We start from the raw sequence: 20234 nt of genomic DNA on the forward strand, positions 1-20234 counted from the left end.
GTAGGCATTTCTTCAAGAACCTTTTTTTTTTTTTTTTTTTTACAGGGTGTTTTCAGTGAATACAAAATGTTTATTACCCCCTGTTCAAAGTGGTAGGATGCATTTTACACAATTTTAATAATGTTTTATCAGGTAAAAACATGATGGTATTTACAATGATTGGCTGCTGGTAATTTAAAAAAAAATATTTGACATCTCTAATCAAATAATAGTACACCATATGTCAGAACATAGTGAATCTGTGTATTTTTTTCAATATCCTTCAGAATAGGATTCTGTTAGCCAAAACCATTTTAGCTTGTAGAGATGACATGTTGCTGAGAAACAAATTTGGCATTGTGAGAGATGCAACTACCTGCCGCAAATTTCTTTGAATGGCATAGAGCCCCAAGGAGGTAAATGAAAGTTTCAAACTAGCCCACAACACACTCAGTTGTTCTTACTGTAAAAGCTGTATTTTAACGTTTTTAACCTTCATCTTATTGTACAAAATTCAGTACTGTGGTCGTGCATGTTATTTGTCTATATGGGTAATGCAGGTTATATACCTATATGAGTAATACTCTCCTGTGAGGCTGTTCACTGTCCCTTTTGTTGTGGGGTATAGCTGCCTATGGGGTCATTGTGGAAGCCAGATCATTGAAATCCATCATTGATCCGTGTTAAAAATAGTCTTCAAAAGACGCAGGGGAATGGCGGTGTTATAAATTGTCTTCACTGTTGAGGTCAGTGGTGATGGACAGTATGTAATTTTTCTCTTCATTCTTAGATTATATTTTAGGTTTATTTAAAGAGGATTTTTTTAGGTTTATTAAAGGGTGTGCCCTTTTTTGGCAAGGAGGGTTGTGTGGAAGCCTGTACAAAGGGCTGTGGCAGGGAATAACGATCCTTTCCAGTGCAGCAGCTTGAGGGGAGAGAGAATTGTGTATGACGTATAGAGGTAGATAGAAGAATGAGGAAACGACAGCCTGAATTTGGGAAAATAAAGCTTCTGCAGCACCTTAACAAGTTGCTAAAGGGAAAGAGCAAACCAAGGCATGTCTCGGGGCCAACAGATGATCAGAGATCATGAGGCATATTATACTGCAGCTCTTAAGATGACTGAACTCAAGACTGGAAGTAAGGACCTCTGTGCAAGGACCCGTTAGGGCGGAGAAGAGTCATCTATAGATGTTACTACTCCTGTTCTGTTTAGCCTGATCACTCTGTTTTCCACATTTAATACAAGTATGCTAATTAATTGTAACAAAAGTGGCTTTCTAGAATTTGAGAATTTGAATTCCTCTTTTTGACCTTTAAAAATTCCCTCACAGGAGAAGAACATCTGAGCTCTGACCACCTCAGGGTCTAGTCCCACCACCTGTCTTGTAATGTGTTTATTTTTTTCAGAAGGTCATGGTTTATCAGCTGTATTTTTGACAGTGAGGAAAGAGGAAAATCTAATTCTCTCCTTCAGTAATATACACATATAGATTTAACTGTAAGCTTCTGAAGATGGAATTAGGTCTATAACTATGCAATTTTTTTCATATTAAAATCAAGATTGTATTTGTGTAGTAGGGTAGGTGAAAGATGTAGAATTTCAGCAGCAATTAAGTAAGATGAAATCTGAACTTAGTATTTGCCTGTGCCTTTCACCTCTTAATGTTACTAGGAAAAACCTAGTTAAAGTGTTTGATGAAAATGTTACAACAATGAAGCAATTTAAAGGATCATTATTGTAATAATACAAAATTATAAGTCACCTGCATTAAGGAACTGAGAAAGTGTTAATTAGTGGGCTACAGGAGTATATACAAGTATTCAAAATTAGTAGTGTCTTTTTTTTCTTATACTTGCAAAGCTTCATTTCAGAATTTATGGATTAAGTATACCATTTAGACCTTGTATTTCAGCCATTGGTTATTTTCATAACCTGATTGGTAATGAGTTTAAAGAAAAAAAAAAAAAAGACTAAAAGCTTTACAAAGTGAGCTCCATACTAATGATAGCAGACTTCTCATTATTGTACTTAGCTTTTCAGAAGGGAATAAGTGACATAGCTGTGGATATGGACTTCCTTTTTTAAAAATGCTCTCTATAACATCATTCATGAATTTCCACCAGCTACCTTTGCAAAATGTTTTTTTTTAAGAAGTCCAGAATTTCTTTTTACAATTATTTTGATTTCAAATATAAGTAGAGAAATGTCTGAGCTTTCTGCATTATCTGTCTTCATGATATTTGTCACAAGAAAGCTGGAAACTCTTACTAAACATACTTTGTTAAAATTATAGTCCTTTATCAATTTGACTAATGAAAATAAATCCACAACTCAGATGATTAAAATTTCATAGATCATTAGCCTAACTAAATCATGTCTTGAAACAGAAATAATTCTTGTGCATAGTAATTACCTTGAATCCAAATTTGTAAGTCATACAGGCCACACTGTTCTCCGAACCCCATAAAATTGCGAGGCATCTCACATTTGTTCTGTGATGGATTTTTCTTTACAGCTTAAATCAGATATGTTATTTTCAATGATGATGAATTAGGAAATTGAGGGAAAAACCTGATAGGTACAATATTTACCATCTTGGATTTTTGTAAAGGATAAAAAAAAGTACTGATTTTCAGAATGTAGCCTGGAATAAAGTAAGTGATGAAGGTTAGTAGCTCCCCACCCCAAGAAATGGTGGGGAGAGAAGATATAAAGGAAATTAAGTTCACCGTTCCAGGTACTATTTTCTTTTCTTTCTCATGGCAATTTAAAGTAATATTTGGACCTTTTTATTACACAATAATTCCCCTTTTTCCAATTTCATTAATAATTCTTTCTTTTCAGTTTCCGCACTAGCAAAGGTGTTGGGTATTCTGCTCATTTTGTTGGCAACTGCTTAATAGTTACATCATTGAAGTCAAAAGGCAAAGGTTTCCAGCACTGTGTGAAGTATGACTTTCAGCCACGCAAGGTAAGCAAAGTGGTATTTACAATAAAGAAAAACATTGAAAATGTGACAAAGTGCTTCTGGGATGAAGGGCTAAAATCCCTTTAGTGCCATAGTGTTACTAAAAATTTCAAATTTATAAGTAGCTTCTTTGATGGTCAGTTACAGACCAGAATCAATTCAATAAAAAATGTAATAAGTTATAAAGTAACACTTCTATAAAGTCAACTTGTTTTTAAAAATACTGCTTAATTAACTTCAGATAGAGAAGAATTTTGACTATTTTTCAAATGGTTGTATTTTATGTTTAAAAGGTCATCATTCTATTTCTGAACATTGTGTACTTAGTAACTTTGGTGCCAATGTCTGGAACAATTTTGCTGGCAGTGCTAGAGTTTCATTATCTGTTGCTGGGGGATATAAGGCTCTGAACTTTCTTCTATATCAGTGGTGGTTTGGGATTTCTCATTTTTCATAGTAAATCTTGATTATTTCTCCAGATCATAATAGTGTTCATTTCTACTGTATGCCTAGTAGTCCTAGGAGAACAATCATTCTGCTGGCTTCAATATTTCAGTTAGTTGACTGAAGAATTGACTTTTCCGTACAGCAAGCATTATGTGTTTGTCATTGATAGCAGCCTTGTATATATTTTGCTGTGATGCTCATTTCTTTTTTTATGGTCTTAGAATTTGTATATTGAATTTCAGTGCTTGTTTTGTTTTGAGAAACAAATCTCTTAGGGAGGGAGTGCCATTGTACACTCATCAGCTTTATGTTCTACTATTTTTCTTGGTATGTGTTTGTGATTTGAAATCACCAATTCTAATTCTGTCATGTAGCTTTGAGGTCATTTGTGTTTTTTTAAAACAGTAATGTCTTTTTCTAGCATATTACTCAGGGATGTATAAAGCCTTATAAACGCATATCTGCTGAGTGTATTGAAATGAATCAGTTCTGTTTTGCAATTTTTATTTAATTTTATAGCCAGAAAAGACTTTTGATGAGAGTTCAGTTTTCTTCTGAAGTAGCACGCCTAATGCTATTTATAAACACTCAACCTAGGAACAAATGGAATTGTTAACTTTTGGATTATATTATTGATAACTAGCTTTTGGGATCTAGCTGATCATTTCTTCTTGATGAAAAAGCAGTCTTTCATATTTTAGCAAGATATTCTTTTGATAATTGTTATTATGAAAGACTAGTTTCATGCCATCCCTGGAACATTTTAGCTCTTGCTATTCTACTTAAAATAGTTAATTCTGAAATACTAGTACATGTATATCTAATTATATGAATATCAGTTTCAAATCGTAATCTGCTGATCTGCTGAAGTATGTCCAAATATAACTTTTATGCCTTTTTTATATTTCTCAAAGATCATGCTTCATACACTTTGGGTCTTATGTCAGATGTAGAAAGTATTTGAAATAAATCTTCCAGAATATATTTACAAGTGTTTTCATATGATGTATTTTTTCCATTAGTAACTTGTGTGTACATGTATGTGAGAAGGTACATAACACATAATGGATGAAAGAAAACCTGTCAAATACAATTCCTGGCTCTAATAAGTCGAAACATACAGTGTTTAACATGTAGCTTGATTTTCATGTTATTTAGGTATTACATTGGTTCCACTGTGCAAGCATTGAATGTGTAGATATGTATTCAAAAAATGTGTACCCATTTACAGAGCAGCTTGCTGTCCAAATGCTGACTTGAGAAGTGTGATTTTTGTCATCAGATACACTATTTTCTAGCCATTTGGTTACATAGACATTTCAGCAATAGCTTTTGCCAGAAACATAATCCTCATTAAACTTCTGAATAATGGTTTTTTTAAATTTTTTTCTTGAATGACAGTAAAATTATATATTCAAGCCACCTGGTCAAAAGCTTTATGCACACAGACCAGAAAGATAGTATGTTCATGTGAAGATCTTCCCACTGTTAACTATGTTATATGACACCATTCACAGAATAATAGGTCATCTTAATTTAAAACTTTAAGATGTGTTAAGTGGTTACTTTAGGTTTTAATTAGTCTATTTTAACAACATTATAAAAGCAAGTATTTATAAAAATACAAGGAGAAATTTGATCATCATATCCCCATATAGAAAACGTGGGTGTAGTATAATAGATTGACCTCTCGACAGGGTTAACCTAGCTTTGGCAGTGTTGTGTTTAATATGTCTATACTTCTTTTTGGGACTCCAAAGTGAAATTTTTGTGTATTAGTAACCCCCAGTAATTTTCACTCCTTGAGTTCCAGCCTCAGTATCGGTCCTTGTAAAAGTATAAACAGGAAAGCACTGCAGTCAAAAGCAAACAGCTTTTTTTTTGTGTGTGTTTCTAATCCTGAACACCTTTACTAATTGTAGTACAGACTGAAATAAGTTCCACATTTTGGAAACACTTAGTGTGTGATGCCTCATCTCTCTGATTGTACTGTGCTATGGAGTAGGAATATGACTTACTCAGCAATAGGTGATTAAGCTTGAAAGATTCCAGCAGTGTAAAATATTGACAGGCTGCTTATCTGAATTGTCTTTGAGTGCTACCTAAGGAAGCTCTTGTTAGAGAGGTATGGTCTTGCTCTAACAGTTCTGTTTAATATCTTTATCAATGATTTGGATGAGGGGATTGAGTGCACCCTCAGCAAGTTTGCAGACGACACCACGTTGGGAGGCAGGGTCGATCTGCTGGAGGGCAGGAAGGCTCTACAGAGGGATCTGGACAGGCTGGATCGATGGGCCGAGGCCAGTTGTAGGACATACAACCAGGCCAAGTGCCGGGTCCTGCACTTGGGTCACAACAACCCCACGCAGCGCTACAGGCTTGGGGAAGAGCGGCTGGAAAGCTGCACGGTGGAAAAGGACCTGGGGGTGCTGGTCGACAGCCAGCTGGATATGAGCCAGCGGTGTGCCCAGGTGGCCAAGAAGGCCAACGGCATCCTGGCCTGTATCAGAAATAGTGTGGCCAGCAGGAGCAGGGCGGTGATCGTCCCCCTGTACTGGGCACTGGTGAGGCCGCACCTCAAGTCCTGTGTTCAGTTTTGGGCCCCTCACTGCAGGAAAGACATGGAAGTGCTGGAGCGTGTCCAGAGAAGGGCAACCAAGCTGGTGAGGGGCCTGGAGCACAAGTCTTATGAGGGGCGGCTGAGGGAACTGGGGTTGTTTAGTCTGGAGAAAAGGAGGCTGAGGGGAGACCTTATCGCTCTCTACAACCACCTGAAAGGAGGGTGTAGTGAGGTGGGTGCTGGTCTCTTCTGTCAGGTGGCTGGAGATAGGACAAGAGGAAACGGCCTCAAGTTGTGCCAGGGGAGGTTTAGATTGGATATTAGGAAAAATTTCTTTACTGAAAGGGTTGTCAGGCATTGGACCAGGCTGCCCAGGGAAGTGGTTGAGTCACCATCCCAGGAGGTAGTCAAAAAGCACGTAGACAAGGCACTTCAGGACATGGTTTAGTGGGCATGGTTGATGGTTGGACTCGATGATCTTGAAGGTCTTTTTCCAACCTAAATGATTCTATGATATCTCAGCCTCTCCTGATGTGTCAGAGGCTTCAATCACTTCATCATCTTTGTGGCCCTTTCTGGACTTTCTCCAGTATGTCCATTTCCATCTGCTTTGTATATATTTTGAAATAATACAGATACCCATTATAGTTAAGTATGAGTTGATTTGCAGATCTTAAAGGTTAAATTTCCATTCTTGGTCTTAGATGAGTTTAAAGGTTTGGTTTTAAAGGAAACTTAAGGTTTTCTTCTTGAACTTACTCATCATGGACATAATGGTCCCTGTTGAACAGATTCTTTGGAAGATCACCATAGTTGTACTTGGAAGCATTTCACTGTGATGCTTTCTTTGTTTGATTATATAATGCATTTTTAATGAAATGACAGTTGTCCAAAAATTGGTGGAATGGTAAAGAATAGAGGAAGAAAATCATATGAAGCGATCAGGATGACATCTTAAACTGGGCTGTAAAATTTGCTGTTGTAAATTGTTTTCTTTGATTTAATAATTTCTGACAGAGAGCTATGATGAAAAGGCAGAGATATGTGATATGAATTTGTTAAGGTAAGTGCACATAGAACTGGATTTCCCGTCAGAACTCATTTGTGTTTTGTGTTACAGCGTGTAGTGTTTAAATTAAATTACACTTTCAGGAATGGAAGTGTGTTCAACTTTTTAATTATATTTATGCATTTTTGGCTCTAATCCCATAAAGGGATGCAGGTAGGTATAGCATTACATTTAGGTGTGGTTCTACTGACTGGACTTGAAGTTCCACTGACTTGACTTTTAACTTTACGAGTTTGCAAGGATTCATCTGTTTGTATAACTTTACGAGGCTGGTCACTTATTTGTAATGCCGTTCATTAACTTTATGTTTTATAGCACAAAAACTGCCACTCTATACTGATTTTCCATGTCTTTCCAGTGGTACATGATAAGCATTGTACACATCTACAATCGATGGAGAAACAGTGAAATACGATGTTATGTGAATGGTCAGCTGGTATCCTATGGTGACATGGCCTGGCATGTTAACACAAATGATGTAAGCTTTTATTTTGTTTCCTTTCTCATAGCTTTTCATTTTAAAGCAAAATGGAAAAGGAAAAAAAAGTACTATGTTTGTTTTCTCTAGATCTTTGCAAATTCTCTTTTTTTAACTTTCTCCTTTAATCTATCTTCCTTAGTTATGTACTTAATAAAATGTAATATTATTGTTTTCATATATTCATATTTTTTAGAATATTGGAGGGTTTTTTGGCTGTATTTTGCATAGCTATTTTAATGACATTTTCAGAGATTTTGTTTAGAGAGACTGTTATAGCTGAAGTTTTTAGTATGTGATACTGTATAGAGGACACTGATAACAATGGATGAATGCTTAGCTTTTTCCATAGGAAAATGTGGTAGAGTTACAGATTTAGCTTGAGAAAAGTCCTTAAGAAAAACTGATTGATTCTGCCAAATGACTGTGCATGCTGCCAATGTATACAAAAGTACTCATTTTTGTATCACATTAAGTTCTGTGTTGGATTCAAAAGGAGATATTTGTTAATGTTTAAAAGATTTCTGTGCTTTTTGTGTTACTGAACATTAGATTTTAAGTAGGTTTTTTAATTGCAGTAGAACTGAGTAGCCTGTCATATTGTTTTAAGCACTGCATAAGCGTAGTAAGAGATTGGTTCTTCTGTGCAGAGTTTACAGTTTTAAACCCACAAGTTAGATAGAGAGGCAAAAAATAAAAGCCAGAAAACAGAAGCATGGAGAAGTGTCAAGATGTAGAATTAAGCAAAGTGTGAAGTGTTACATCTGTCTCCCAGTAACAAGTATATTTTGCCTTTTATTGTTTGACTTGACATTAGTAAATAGGCAGTTGACTAATATTAAAAATGCTGTGCTAAGAGTTAAGGTATTAATATTTAATTAATATTGTTAGCAATTACAAATTAACTGCTAAAAAATTTCATCCCTGAAATGCTGAGCAAGTTTCTTGGGTAGTAAACTTTTACAGAGAGATGTCCTCCCTTATTGGCCATCCAAACCAGTTCAAAGATATTGAGAGACGTACAGTTGCATAGCATTAGTCAGCTCAGAGCAAAGACACAGTGATCTTGCATCTGCTTGTCCCATGGGCAGAAACCAGTCATTTTTACCTGGAGAAGAGATTGCATGTATACCTGTGAATACACCTGTATGTATTAATTGGACCAAGTTCAAATTAACAGCGTATGCTTACAGGAAATGCATCCGTTTTCATATTTTTTTATATTTAAGTTCTTTTAATGAAATCTATATAGGTTTCAAAATTTTTTTTTCTCTCTTTTTGTACCTTCTACTTTGGAAGGTTTGAGAGTCTACACCTAATGATGCAGATAATAGGCACTTTTTCTGGCCCAAAGTTTTGGATGGGGAAGGCAGACAAAATTTTTCTCTTGTGCTTTGCCTTCAGCCAAAGCTGTGCTAGACTTTCAGAGGTGCTTAGTTCATCAGCTTGCTACGCTTTTCTTATTTCTTATTTATAATATAATTCTCAATTCTTTCTGACTGCCTGTACAGGATAAGGAAGCTCTTTTGCACTTAAGGAAATTAACTGTCTTCTGCTAAATTCTAGAGGCAAAGTTGGATTTGAAAGGAAGAGTTTAAATATTACATGTTAATTAAAGTAGGAGGGCTCTGCTTGCCAAAGCTTCTGATCACCATTCTTTGTTTTCTTGGTAGCATTTCTACTTGCAAGAAAAAGCAAGCCTTTCAGTTCTTGCAGAGCATGGTTCCTGCTTGGTAATATAAACATTTTTGTGATAGGTGAGAATGTGCTGATTGAAAAGCCAGCTGAGGTCTCGGAGGATCTGGGCTGAGTTACTAGTTATATGGTGTGGGGATCTGTAATCCTGAATGATAAATGATTAGAAGGAAGAGCTGCTCCTTCTGTTCATATTTTCTTCACAGTATTCCTTATTATTTTTTCATGTAACAGAAGTATGACCTTTTCTTAAGGTGGGATTGGTTTACCAAGCTTTAGATGTTTTGAGATAAGTCTTTTAAATTTCTGCTAAGGTTTTACTTTCTCCGCTCGATAATAGACTAAGTTATGAAAGACGCTAGTTATCATTAGCTCTCTATTGTTTAATAATAAAAAAAATCTGTTATATCAGTGTCCTGGTTTCAGCTGGGATGTAGTTAGCTGTCTTCCTAGTAGCTGGTACAGTGCTATGTTTTGAGTTCAGTATGTGAAGAATGTTGATAACACTGATGTTTTCAGTTGTTGCTCAGTAGTGTTTAGACTACAGTCAAGGATTTTTCAGCTTCTCCTGCCCAGCCAGGGCACCTGACCCAAACTGGCCAACAGTGTATTCCATACCATGCGAAGTCCCATCTAGTTTAGGAACTGGGAAGTGGGGGGGCAGGGATTCGCCGCTTGGGGACTGGCTGGGTGTCGGTCGGCGGGTGGTGAGCAATTGCCCTGTGCATCATTTGTACATTTCAATCCTTTTATTACTACTGTTGTCATTTTATTAGTGTTATCATTATCATTATTAGTCTCTTCTTTTCTGTTCTATTAAATCGTTCTTATCTCAACCCAGGAGTTTTACTTCTTTTCCTGATTTTCTCCCCCATCCCACTGGATGGGGGGGGAGTGAGTGAGCGGCTGCGTGGTGCTTAGTTGCTGGCTGGGGGTAAACCACGACAATCAGAAGGAGGAAATAGAATAGAAAGTAGGAGAAAGTCAGGAAAGATGTATGAATGCAACTGTGTAAAAGGCATAAAAAGGAAAATAAGAGGAGTGCGTTCATAGGCTCCTTAGCCTAAGGTCCGTAAGTCCCAAGAGTTTAATTTTCTATGTAAATAAAATAGGAGGATTTGGACCAAGACACTGAAAGAAGGAGATCTGTCAGTCATCTCATCTTAGGGTCATTAATGACATACTACCAGGGATGTACAGAAATAGACAAACAAACTTGGATCAGTTGGTGTCCGTCAGGTTTAAAACTGTGGAAATGTGAGATAGTTGGAGGAAGACCAAATGAGCTATGAGCATTGGGTGCTGATTTTTAAATCAATCAATCAATCAGGTTTACAGATTGTTTGACATCTGGAACAGCAGTGAATAAAAATTACCAGAATATCAGGAGTTAGCCCTCCTCTCCAATTAAAAATAATGGAAACACCTAATCCAGAGTGAAGCACTGGACAATGGGAAAGTGTAATCTGGTCAGAATGAAAAAAGCAGAACTGGAAATTACTACAGGTTAACAGACCTAGAATGTCATTGTATGTAAAAGTCAGAATCCATCAAGAGCTACAATGGTTGCTATACAATTAATGATAACTAGAAGAATCCAGGAAAACACCCTTGTAATAGGCAGGAATATGTATCTCAGAAAATTGTTAGGAAGTTTCACCATTAGATTTACCAGTAGGCAAAGTGGTCTCATAGCCCATCTTTTGCACTGTGCATCCTGGATATGACTTTGTGAATCAATTTGGATGTAGGGTTTTTTCAGAAGTTTTTTTTAGTTTTGTCCAAAAAAAAATTATTAAAAAATTCAGAAATTCCAAGGGAAAAAAATCAGAAGAGGTATTTGGTCAAAAGGAGGACAAATCAGAGATAAAATCCTGGCTACTTCTTACCTCACCTCATTGCAAAACTGAGCTCCAGATCTTTGACTTCCCACTAACCCTTTAGACGGAGTCCCCGTTTCCTTATCACCAGCTTACCCACCTAGATCAGTTGCTGTAGCAGTTCACCATATTTGATTCCATTCTCCAGACTGACAGAAGTTTTTCTTAGGGTAAAACTCTGCAGCCAAGCAAAATGAAAAAGCAGGCTTCCTAATGCAGTTTCTACTGGTTTGCTGATTCAGCTTGGAAAGTGAGGCCTGATCCTTGTTTCCATTAAATAAAGTACACGTGACTCAAGGAAGCTGCAAGAATAGCGTTGCAAAGATCCTTGTCTTTCCTGTTGTTGCCCTCTTGTGCTGCGTCTTGTTTTCCAGTTCCCCAGTTCTTTATTCTAGACAGTTAAGTTCTAAACTTTGTTTTGTCTGAAAGTGTTTTTTCTTGGAAGCACCAGAAGAATTTAATGTAATTATTGTAAAATAAATCTCAATTGGGAAAAAAAAAAAAAAGCAGCCACAAAAAAGACTCCAAATCTGAAATAATAGGAAATGGACAGATGGAGAATTGCGGAAGGTCTTTGTGCAGAGGGATAGTTGTTGGAAGAAGGAAAGGAAAATAACAACTCTTGTGACTGTGGAAGAAGACAGAAGAGGAGTTTAAGGTCAAACCAAATCATTATAGGCTGTGGTCATAGAGGAAGACTGTGCACCAGTTGAAAACTAGAAAAATTCATATTTGTTTTTTTCTGCTAGAGCTGTTTAGCCCTGTTAGCACAACGCCGAAAGAAGAGTGCATTTCAGCGCCTGTTCTTGTGTGTTAGCAGTGGGAGTTCTGATCATAATTACAAGGAACTTCAAGGCTTTCATATTTCCTAGAAGGCAATAGCAAAGGTTATTTGGTACTTGAATCTACTGTTCTAATTTTCTCTGTTGTATGTTGTACAATTAATAAAAAAACAAATTCTAGCAGCCAGTCATAACAGCTTTTTAATACTGACCTGTAAAACAATTAATGCTACAATATTCAAAATGAAGTTGTTCACTACAGGGAATCAGGTACTGAAGTAATAAATGATTGATTTATTTTCTTAATTACGGTCTCCCTTTATTTTTTGGCTTCAGTTGGTGTACATGAATATTATTTAATTGTATGGTTTGTATCACTAAACTTCATTAACGTTGCCTCTTTCTGATACAGAGCTATGATAAATGTTTTCTTGGCTCTTCGGAGACTGCTGATGCTAACAGAGTGTTCTGTGGCCAGCTTGGAGCAGTATATGTATTCACTGAAGCACTCAACCCAGCACAGATTTTTGCAATACATCAGTTAGGACCTGGATATAAGGTAATAATGAATCTTAAAAAATATAAAAGTGGAAAAAGAAAATAATTGATAGATATAGTTGGAAGTTACGTATACGTATGCATGTAGATATTCCACTTAGGATCTTGTAGAGTGATGTGATTTATTTCAGCAAAAGAAGAATATTTCTTCAAGTATCCTAACTAACGTTTATTTCCACTAGTTTTTTGAAAGATGCAAGTTGTCTCTTTAAAGCATAGCTGAAACATGTTTGTATGTGAAATTTATGAGTTTGGGTCATAATCAGATTAGAGCAATTTCACATTTGGTGTTCTGAATACCAGAGGAGTAACTTTCTTCTCTATTGTTTGTGTTTAAAACCTGAGTTAAGGCAGATTAACATTCAACAAGGCATAATAAACCAACTTAGTTCAAATGCACGGTTTCAAACAGTTCTGCTGAAATAAAAGTTGAGCTTTTTACTCATGCTTTGCCAGTGACATTTAGGGGACAGTTTGGACAAATTAATGGTGCATGCATAAACTTGGGTCTCTAGTATGAACAATCACTTATGTCTTGGAATGGCTGTGTATAGTATTATTTTACCAAGAAGAACAAAGCAGATACTTTGCAGAAGTCTGCAGAAACTGCCTAGTGGAGAAGGCTTGAAAATGAATCTAACCCCAGCTAAACACTATTCAATTTCTACCATCAATTATTCCCAAATTTTCTTTTTCTGATTGGTGAAATTTGCAGTATCATCTGAAGTAGACTTTCAGGTTTTTAGTCTATATCATATACTCTGAAGATAAAAACTTTTTAAAATAGCAAGTAAAAATCACCATTTAGATTCTAATAATACTAATTTGGTGTGCTGAAAATGATTACTCTAAATCATTTGATGACAGCTAACACTTGAATGACAGTGACAGTTGAAAATGTCTTTTATGGTATGTATGTAGTGTGAATAGCCAAATACATGTCAAGGTTACTTGGAGAAGAGGAAGTCTCTTGCATACAGTTGATGGTTAAAACCTGCCTTGAAAATAAAAATGTTCAGTCAGTCAAGAGAAATGTATCACCTGTGCAAACAAGGAGTACTTTTTTCCAAACTTAATACTGTATGTTGTTTGAACAAATATTTCTCCAACTGTTTTTTTTGGTCATACAAAAGAAAGTAATGTAACATTATGCCTCTTAATAATAAATGTAGTAAATCTTTATGAATTTATTAAGTTCCTGGATTTGCAGCAGCATACTGAATTGATATCAAATAGAAATAATGCTTTCATTTGTTTCAAGAAGTGAAAATTATTACGTAATATTTTGTGAGTGTTGAAGGGGTTCATAAGGCATACATGCTTTCATGCTAAACGACATTTCCAGTAGTTACTGCGCTAACCTTATTACAGTGCTGTCAAATTGCCTTGCTTGATTCACAGGTTTCCCTTAAACTACGTTTCTTCACACCTGTAGTTTCTTAGTGACTTTTTTAAAATGTCAGTTAGATGAAATTTAATACTTTGGGGATATTTTTCTTTGGTATATCATGTTTTTAGGTTTAGGTTGTGTCCCCACACAGTTAATACCTCCTTCCTCTCTAAAGTAGTTTCCTTCCCTGTCTAAGAATCTGAAAGTATATTTTACTAATAGTGGTTAAAAAGAGCAGATTTCTACAGCAGGACCCTAGAAATAGTAAAATTTCTTTCTTGAACTTCCTTATTCCAAAAAATAAGACAAAACAGAACCCTTTTTTTTCTCACCTTCTTCCAACCCAACATCTACCACGTAGAGGGAAGAAACCATGTGGTGTAATTTAGAAATCTCAGGGCACTGATTGTGGCTTTCGCTCAAAAGCTTGCCTCTTTCATGTCACAGTTATTTCTGTAAATTCTTTCAGATTCTGTGCGGGTGCAAAGGTCCATCAGTTCAGAACACTTCAGTATGGTATTTCATAGTCCAAGGGAGCCTCAGTTGACACGTAGCTTGAATTGCTGGACATTAGAAATCCCATTCTTGCTCTTACCTAACTTGCTGATGCAAACTGGCCTTTCAGAAACTTTTCTTAAGTAGTTCACTACATGTCCTGTTCATTCTAATTGTTGGTACTGTTAGCCAGCTGGGAGAATCAACTGTTCAACTTTTCCAGAAGAGCAACTATTCTAGATGCGTTGTGAACTCCGGTTATGCCAAAGCTTTTTTCCCAAAGGAGGATTATTCAAAATCCTTGAGAATTTTTGGATAATGTCTTCATACAGGTATTTTTTTCTTTCGTATGACTGTGGTAGATCCTTTGATTTACAATTCTTGCTTTAGTCCACTATATCTCAGGATTGTGATTCTTTAGGGAAAGCGACCATCCCTTACTTAATGCTTTACCTGCTTTGTTCATGACAAGAGATATGATTTTGCCTCTCATTCAGCTACCCTCACTATCATTCATAATGTCCCTAGTCTACAATGACTGCCATTAAGATCTCTGGAATACAGAGAAATCTCCGTACTCTACCAACATACCAGAGCTCAGGACGGTGCAGTAGGCACACATCTGTGAATATATGTAGTATGTAATGTTGCAAATAACACCAAAGCCACAAAGTTCAGGAGAAGGCAGATCTTGATCTACAAAGAAAAGCAAATCTGTTGCACCTTGTCCCACCCCTATTCTGTGATGCAGGTAGAAGCAAATGATTTTAGGATTAACTAGAGAAATCATTAAAATAATCTTTATTTATAATTTATATATAATATTTACATAAATTTATGTATATAATATATTATTTATTGCACATTACATGCTTATTACAGAATGATGTAACATAGAAACAGTGCATAATACTTCCATGCTGGTCTTGCTCAACATGACCTTCTGAATGCATTTAGTTGTAACCAGCATGCCTTAATATAAAAATGTATTTTTTAAGCAAATCGATAGTTTACTTTGAAATACTAAATACTAAAAGCCATGTCCTAATAGCCCTGCCAAGTCTGCGCCACCCCTCTTAACCCTCCCGTATGCATTTCAAAACAAGTTATCAGATTATTCCGTATGTTGCTGCATCTGAGTTTGCTCTTAATCGGTGCTGCAGTATCGATGTTTTTGTCATGTACGAAGGTTGGAGTAAAAATGCATTCATGCACGCACATACAAACACACACAAAATACTCTTGAAAATTTAAATTTGCTTAAGCCAATCATATAGTCTGAGATCGTATTTTATGTACAATCACTGAACGTGCAGTAGCAAAATGGGGTGAAGGGTAAATCAAAAAGCAGCACTCTTGCTGCTAAAGGAAAGGGGAGAGCTGCTGGTGTTTAAGTAGTGGTCCTGATCAAGCACAGCTTCTTGTACTGGAGAAGACAGCGCTGGAGTAATTCTCAGCTCTCTCTGTTCTCTCTCCCATTCCTGTAGGAGCAACATCTATCCTTTATACCTTCTTTACGGATCCCGTATATATTCTTACCATATATAGAATATGTTAAATCTAAGGCTCTTGTTTGCTGTCTTTATGCCCTTACATTGCTTGTACCAGATCTCAAAGTTGCATTCCTTCAGTGACCAGTAACCAACCATTTCCAGTTTGAGGTTATATGCTTGACAGCTTCTGCTATCCTCCTGTGGTTGTATTTTCCCAAGTCCCCAGTACAGCATGCGTGTACTGCATTTCTTTTCTCTTTCTGTAGATCAATGTTAGTAATAAAGGAGTGTCATACATCAGAATTTGTAGCCTCTCTTTCCATTCTGTTATAATAATCTTTTGGGTAGGAGAATAGCATTTCCAATTTATGATCAGTTTTGTTAGGCTTTGATGGCAGAATGTCCCTTTAATTCTTGTTTTTCCTCCAAAAAAATGTGAGGCAGTATTATATTAATTCATAACTTATTTGTGCCTGACTTTCAAATAGTGATCTCTGATAAGTTTTTGAGGCATAGTAAGCACTGAAAACCAGGAGGTAGATTCATGTAAAAATTTGTTTATAAAACTGATTTTATTTTAACTTAAGCAGTTTAGGAAGTTGTGAAATTTCATGGTAATGAAATAATACAAATTTTGTGTTGCAACACTTTGGCATATTTAAAACGGCAAAGTTATGAAAAACTATATAGAAGTAAAACATTCTGAGCCTTGGGATCTGACAAAGCTTAGAGGCATGAAAAATTTTCCGGGTAAGAAGCGTTTTCATGTGGTAAAACATCAAAATATAGTACATGCAGAACGCCGATATCTTTGGAAATCAATGAAATCACTAAGTTATTTCTGTCTCTGCAGAAAGTGCACAGAGATTTATCTGTACAGTTAAAAATGCCCTCTGGGGAGAAATACATCATCACCTTCCTCGGGACAAATCAGTAATCTGTAGCTTTCATTTCCTGATAAGTGAGATGTAGCCAGCCATATCAAGAGAGAGCCAGCTCTCAAGCTTTAAGCATAATACTCATTCTTTGGGTTTTTCTATGTCAGTAAGTAGTGTGGCACAAAAGGAACACATTTCTAGATTAAAACGCTTGGTGCCGAGGCCCGAATACCCACAGTGTGTATATTTGGGGGATTTTACTTCAGGTTGGTTGTAGTCTGATCCTTTGGGCTGAATGACTACCACCAGTTGGAGGACATTTGAGTTTCAGCCAAAAGGGATTCTCTTTGGTTCTGAACGGCTTTGCAGTATGAACAGAGCAGTGAGTGGGGATCGCTGCGGGTTTCCCTACAAAACAGATTCCTAACCCAAATGCGAATCACAGAATGGTTGGGCTTGTTGGAAGGGACCTCTGGAGGTCATCAGGTCGAAGCCCCCTGCTCAAGCAGGACCGCCTTGAACCAGTTGCTCAGGACTGCCTCCAGATGCCTTTGGACTGTCTCCAGAGATGGAGACCACCACCTTGCTGGGCACCCTCACGGGGAAAAAGTGTTTCCTGATGTTCAGAGGGAACCTCCAGTGTTTCAGCTTGTGCCCATTGCCTCGTGTCCTGTCAGTGGGCACCGCTGAGAAGAGCCTGGCTCCATCTTCTTTGCGCCTTCCCTTCAGATACTTATACGCACTGATGAGATCCCCTGAGGTTTCTTTTCTGCAGGCTGAAGAGTCCCGCCTCTCTCAGCCTTTCCTCCCAGGAGAGATGCTCCAGTTGCTTCATGATTTTCGTGGTCCTTCATTGGACTCTCTCCACTAAGTCCATGGCTATGTCGTACTGGGGAGCCCAGAACTCCAGGTACGACCTCACCAGTGCTGAGTAGATGAAACCATTGACTTCCTATTCGCTTCCTTTTGCCCTCCCTACCTGTGTTCTCTGTTACGGTACCTGCATCTCACGCATTTTCGGCACGGCCTCGCTGCCTCCCTTCTGCTTGACATCGCCAAGCGTGGGACAGGGCTGACTGACGGATCTGCTCTGGGTTCTCCCCAGGCTGTTCCCTCTGTGTCAATCTCACGCCCCACGTACAAGTGGCTGCTTGTCACAAGACGTTCTATCGCCGTGTGCCACTCACTTGAGCAGATGCGCTTTCCCATCGTTTGGCTGTAAGCAAGAGAATTTTGTCAGGGTTTCCAGCAGCCTTGAGAGCTCTGTAAAAGCTGGATGGGTTTTACTGGTTTATGTAATTGGTAGGAATCTGTAATTCATTTGGGAAGAGCAGCTGATAGCCTGTAAATTGCCTATTTTAATTCTGCTGACCTGGATAACCAAAACCCCAGTGATAGTATTTTTGATAGTTTTATGATATAGGATTTCTTACTGGGGGTGGGGAGGGAGGGAAGGATTTGGTAGGACCAAAGGGATGCAGAGAATTGTGATGGCTATATGCCATGAAAAAAAAGCACAATGATTCATAATTAATCTCAGCAATAAATTACTTTAAACTGAGTAAAGAATTTAGAAATATAATATTTTATACATATTGCATTAATTAAATGGTGGCAATTTTTAACAAATTTGCTTTACTTGTATCGGTACAGCACTGTGTGTAACTACTAGTATTCTTTTTGCCACTGTCAGATGATTGTTTCATGCAAGAGTAGTTATGTGCCAAGTAAATCTGACAACGCTTTGCAGAAAGGCAGAAATCTATCTTCTTGTGCTTGATTGATTTGTCAGTGTTGCCAGAAAACCTAGTTTTAGATCAGATACGAAGCATGGTATGTTTAAGAATAGCAGAAATTTTCAGTATTCCTTTGTAAAAGCTTTGAGTTTGAGAATCATTAACATGAAATATGGCATTTATTATTTTATTTGGATTTTTTTTTAGTGTAAGTAGCTTGTTTATATATACTCCTGACTGTTAATGAAGCATGGATTTTAATACTGTTTAAAAATAACCATTCCTTTAATCAAAATGGTATAGGATTCGATATTCTAATTTGAGTGAGTTTATATAAACTAAAATACAAGGCATTTAATTTGTTCTTTATTTTTAGTGTGTTGTATACTCAATTTTTTATTTTAACATATTTATAGCTGTTTAATGTGACACATTTCTTCCAGATAGCTACTTCTGAAACTTGTTAACACTGATGCTGAAAGGAGAGAGAAATACTACTACGTAAATATCAAATATTATATTGACATGTTGATGTGGAGTAGAGTAAATTAAAAAAATGTCTCATTGTTCAGTAGCATTAAACTACTGGAAAATTAAAACAAAGTTTAGCAGTTTCTGTATTCCTTCTCAAGTCCAATGTGTTTTCTGCACATTTTGTGGCAAGGATTTTGTCCAAAATATTTACTTTGTAAAACTTGTGTTTTCTTTTTTTTTCAGAGCACATTCAAATTTAAATCCGAGAGTGACATTCATCTGGCTGAGCACCATAAACAAGTGCTATACGATGGGAAACTTGCAAGTAGCATTGCTTTTACTTATAATGCGAAGGCTACTGATGCTCAGCTATGCCTTGAATCCTCACCAAAGGAAAATCCTTCAATTTTTGTACACTCCCCCCATGCTCTTATGCTTCAGGTTTGTGCTACTAAATTGATGTTCTGTGATTACTGTTAGCTCAACATCATTTGCATTATAAGAGGATTTGTGTGCTAGTGTACAACAAGATTATTTTGTATTATTTCAGCTCTCGATATAGCTATCACTTGAAGTGTTCTTTCTTTGCTCGCTTTCTAGAGCAGAAAATGATTATTTCTTCATTAAGAAATATGTACTTCATACCATAAGGCACAGTGTGCCACGATACTGAAGTTTTCTGTTTAATGTTTGCCTTCAAGTACAGTGATTATAACTGAAACATAAGTAACGAAACTAAGTTAAAAGAAGTCTGATTTAATTTGCGCTCAATTCAGTGTTAAAGTGTTCCCAAGTTATGTTTGTAACTGCCCTTTAAAATTGAGATTAACTGTTTTTTTTTTCCTTTTTTGTCTTTATTTTATTAATTTAGGATGTGAAGGCTATCGTAACGCACTCCATTCACAGTGCAATTCATTCCATTGGAGGGATTCAAGTTCTTTTTCCTCTCTTTGCCCAGTTAGACAATCGACAGCTGCACGACAGTCAGGTGGAAACAACAGTTTGGTAAGCTTCTTTCAAGCAAGATACAAACTAAATTAAGCTAAGAACATTTTCGTTTTTGTTGTGGGAATGTTTGGTTTTTTTTCTTTTGTAAATACTGTGACTTACATTTTACCCTTGTTTCTTTAGAAAGAATATTATTTTTTAAGATGTAGTTTACTGTAGAGATGTGTAAATTGTATTAATCGTATGAGATTCCAGATGGAACTGGCATAAAATTGATTGGATTGGGTAATGTCAGTTCTTGCAACTTTTAAAAGGAACCAATGAACATTTACTTGACAGTGCAATGTTGTTTACTTTCTCAAAGACTGTGCTGTTTGAATTCATATTTGATAACATTCAA

The 20234-nt window shown here is 36.7% G+C and overlaps 1 protein-coding gene across 2 annotated transcripts in view; it reads left to right on the top strand.

Moving 5' to 3' along the window:
* Nucleotides 1-20234, top strand: part of NBEA (neurobeachin) — a 510633-nt gene that overhangs the window by 112072 nt on the left and 378327 nt on the right. For both annotated transcript variants that reach the window (XM_010572746.1, XM_010572747.1), the window contains exons 6-10: nt 2828-2954; nt 7386-7505; nt 12275-12421; nt 19130-19327; nt 19758-19891. In XM_010572746.1, coding sequence (XP_010571048.1) covers nt 2828-2954; nt 7386-7505; nt 12275-12421; nt 19130-19327; nt 19758-19891 — 726 coding nt within the window. The remainder of the gene's footprint in view (nt 1-2827; nt 2955-7385; nt 7506-12274; nt 12422-19129; nt 19328-19757; nt 19892-20234) is intronic.

The sequence above is a fragment of the Haliaeetus leucocephalus genome, unplaced genomic scaffold, assembly GCF_000737465.1.
Source record: "Haliaeetus leucocephalus isolate CR32 unplaced genomic scaffold, Haliaeetus_leucocephalus-4.0 Scaffold351, whole genome shotgun sequence".
Taxonomy (NCBI): Eukaryota; Metazoa; Chordata; class Aves; order Accipitriformes; family Accipitridae; genus Haliaeetus; species Haliaeetus leucocephalus.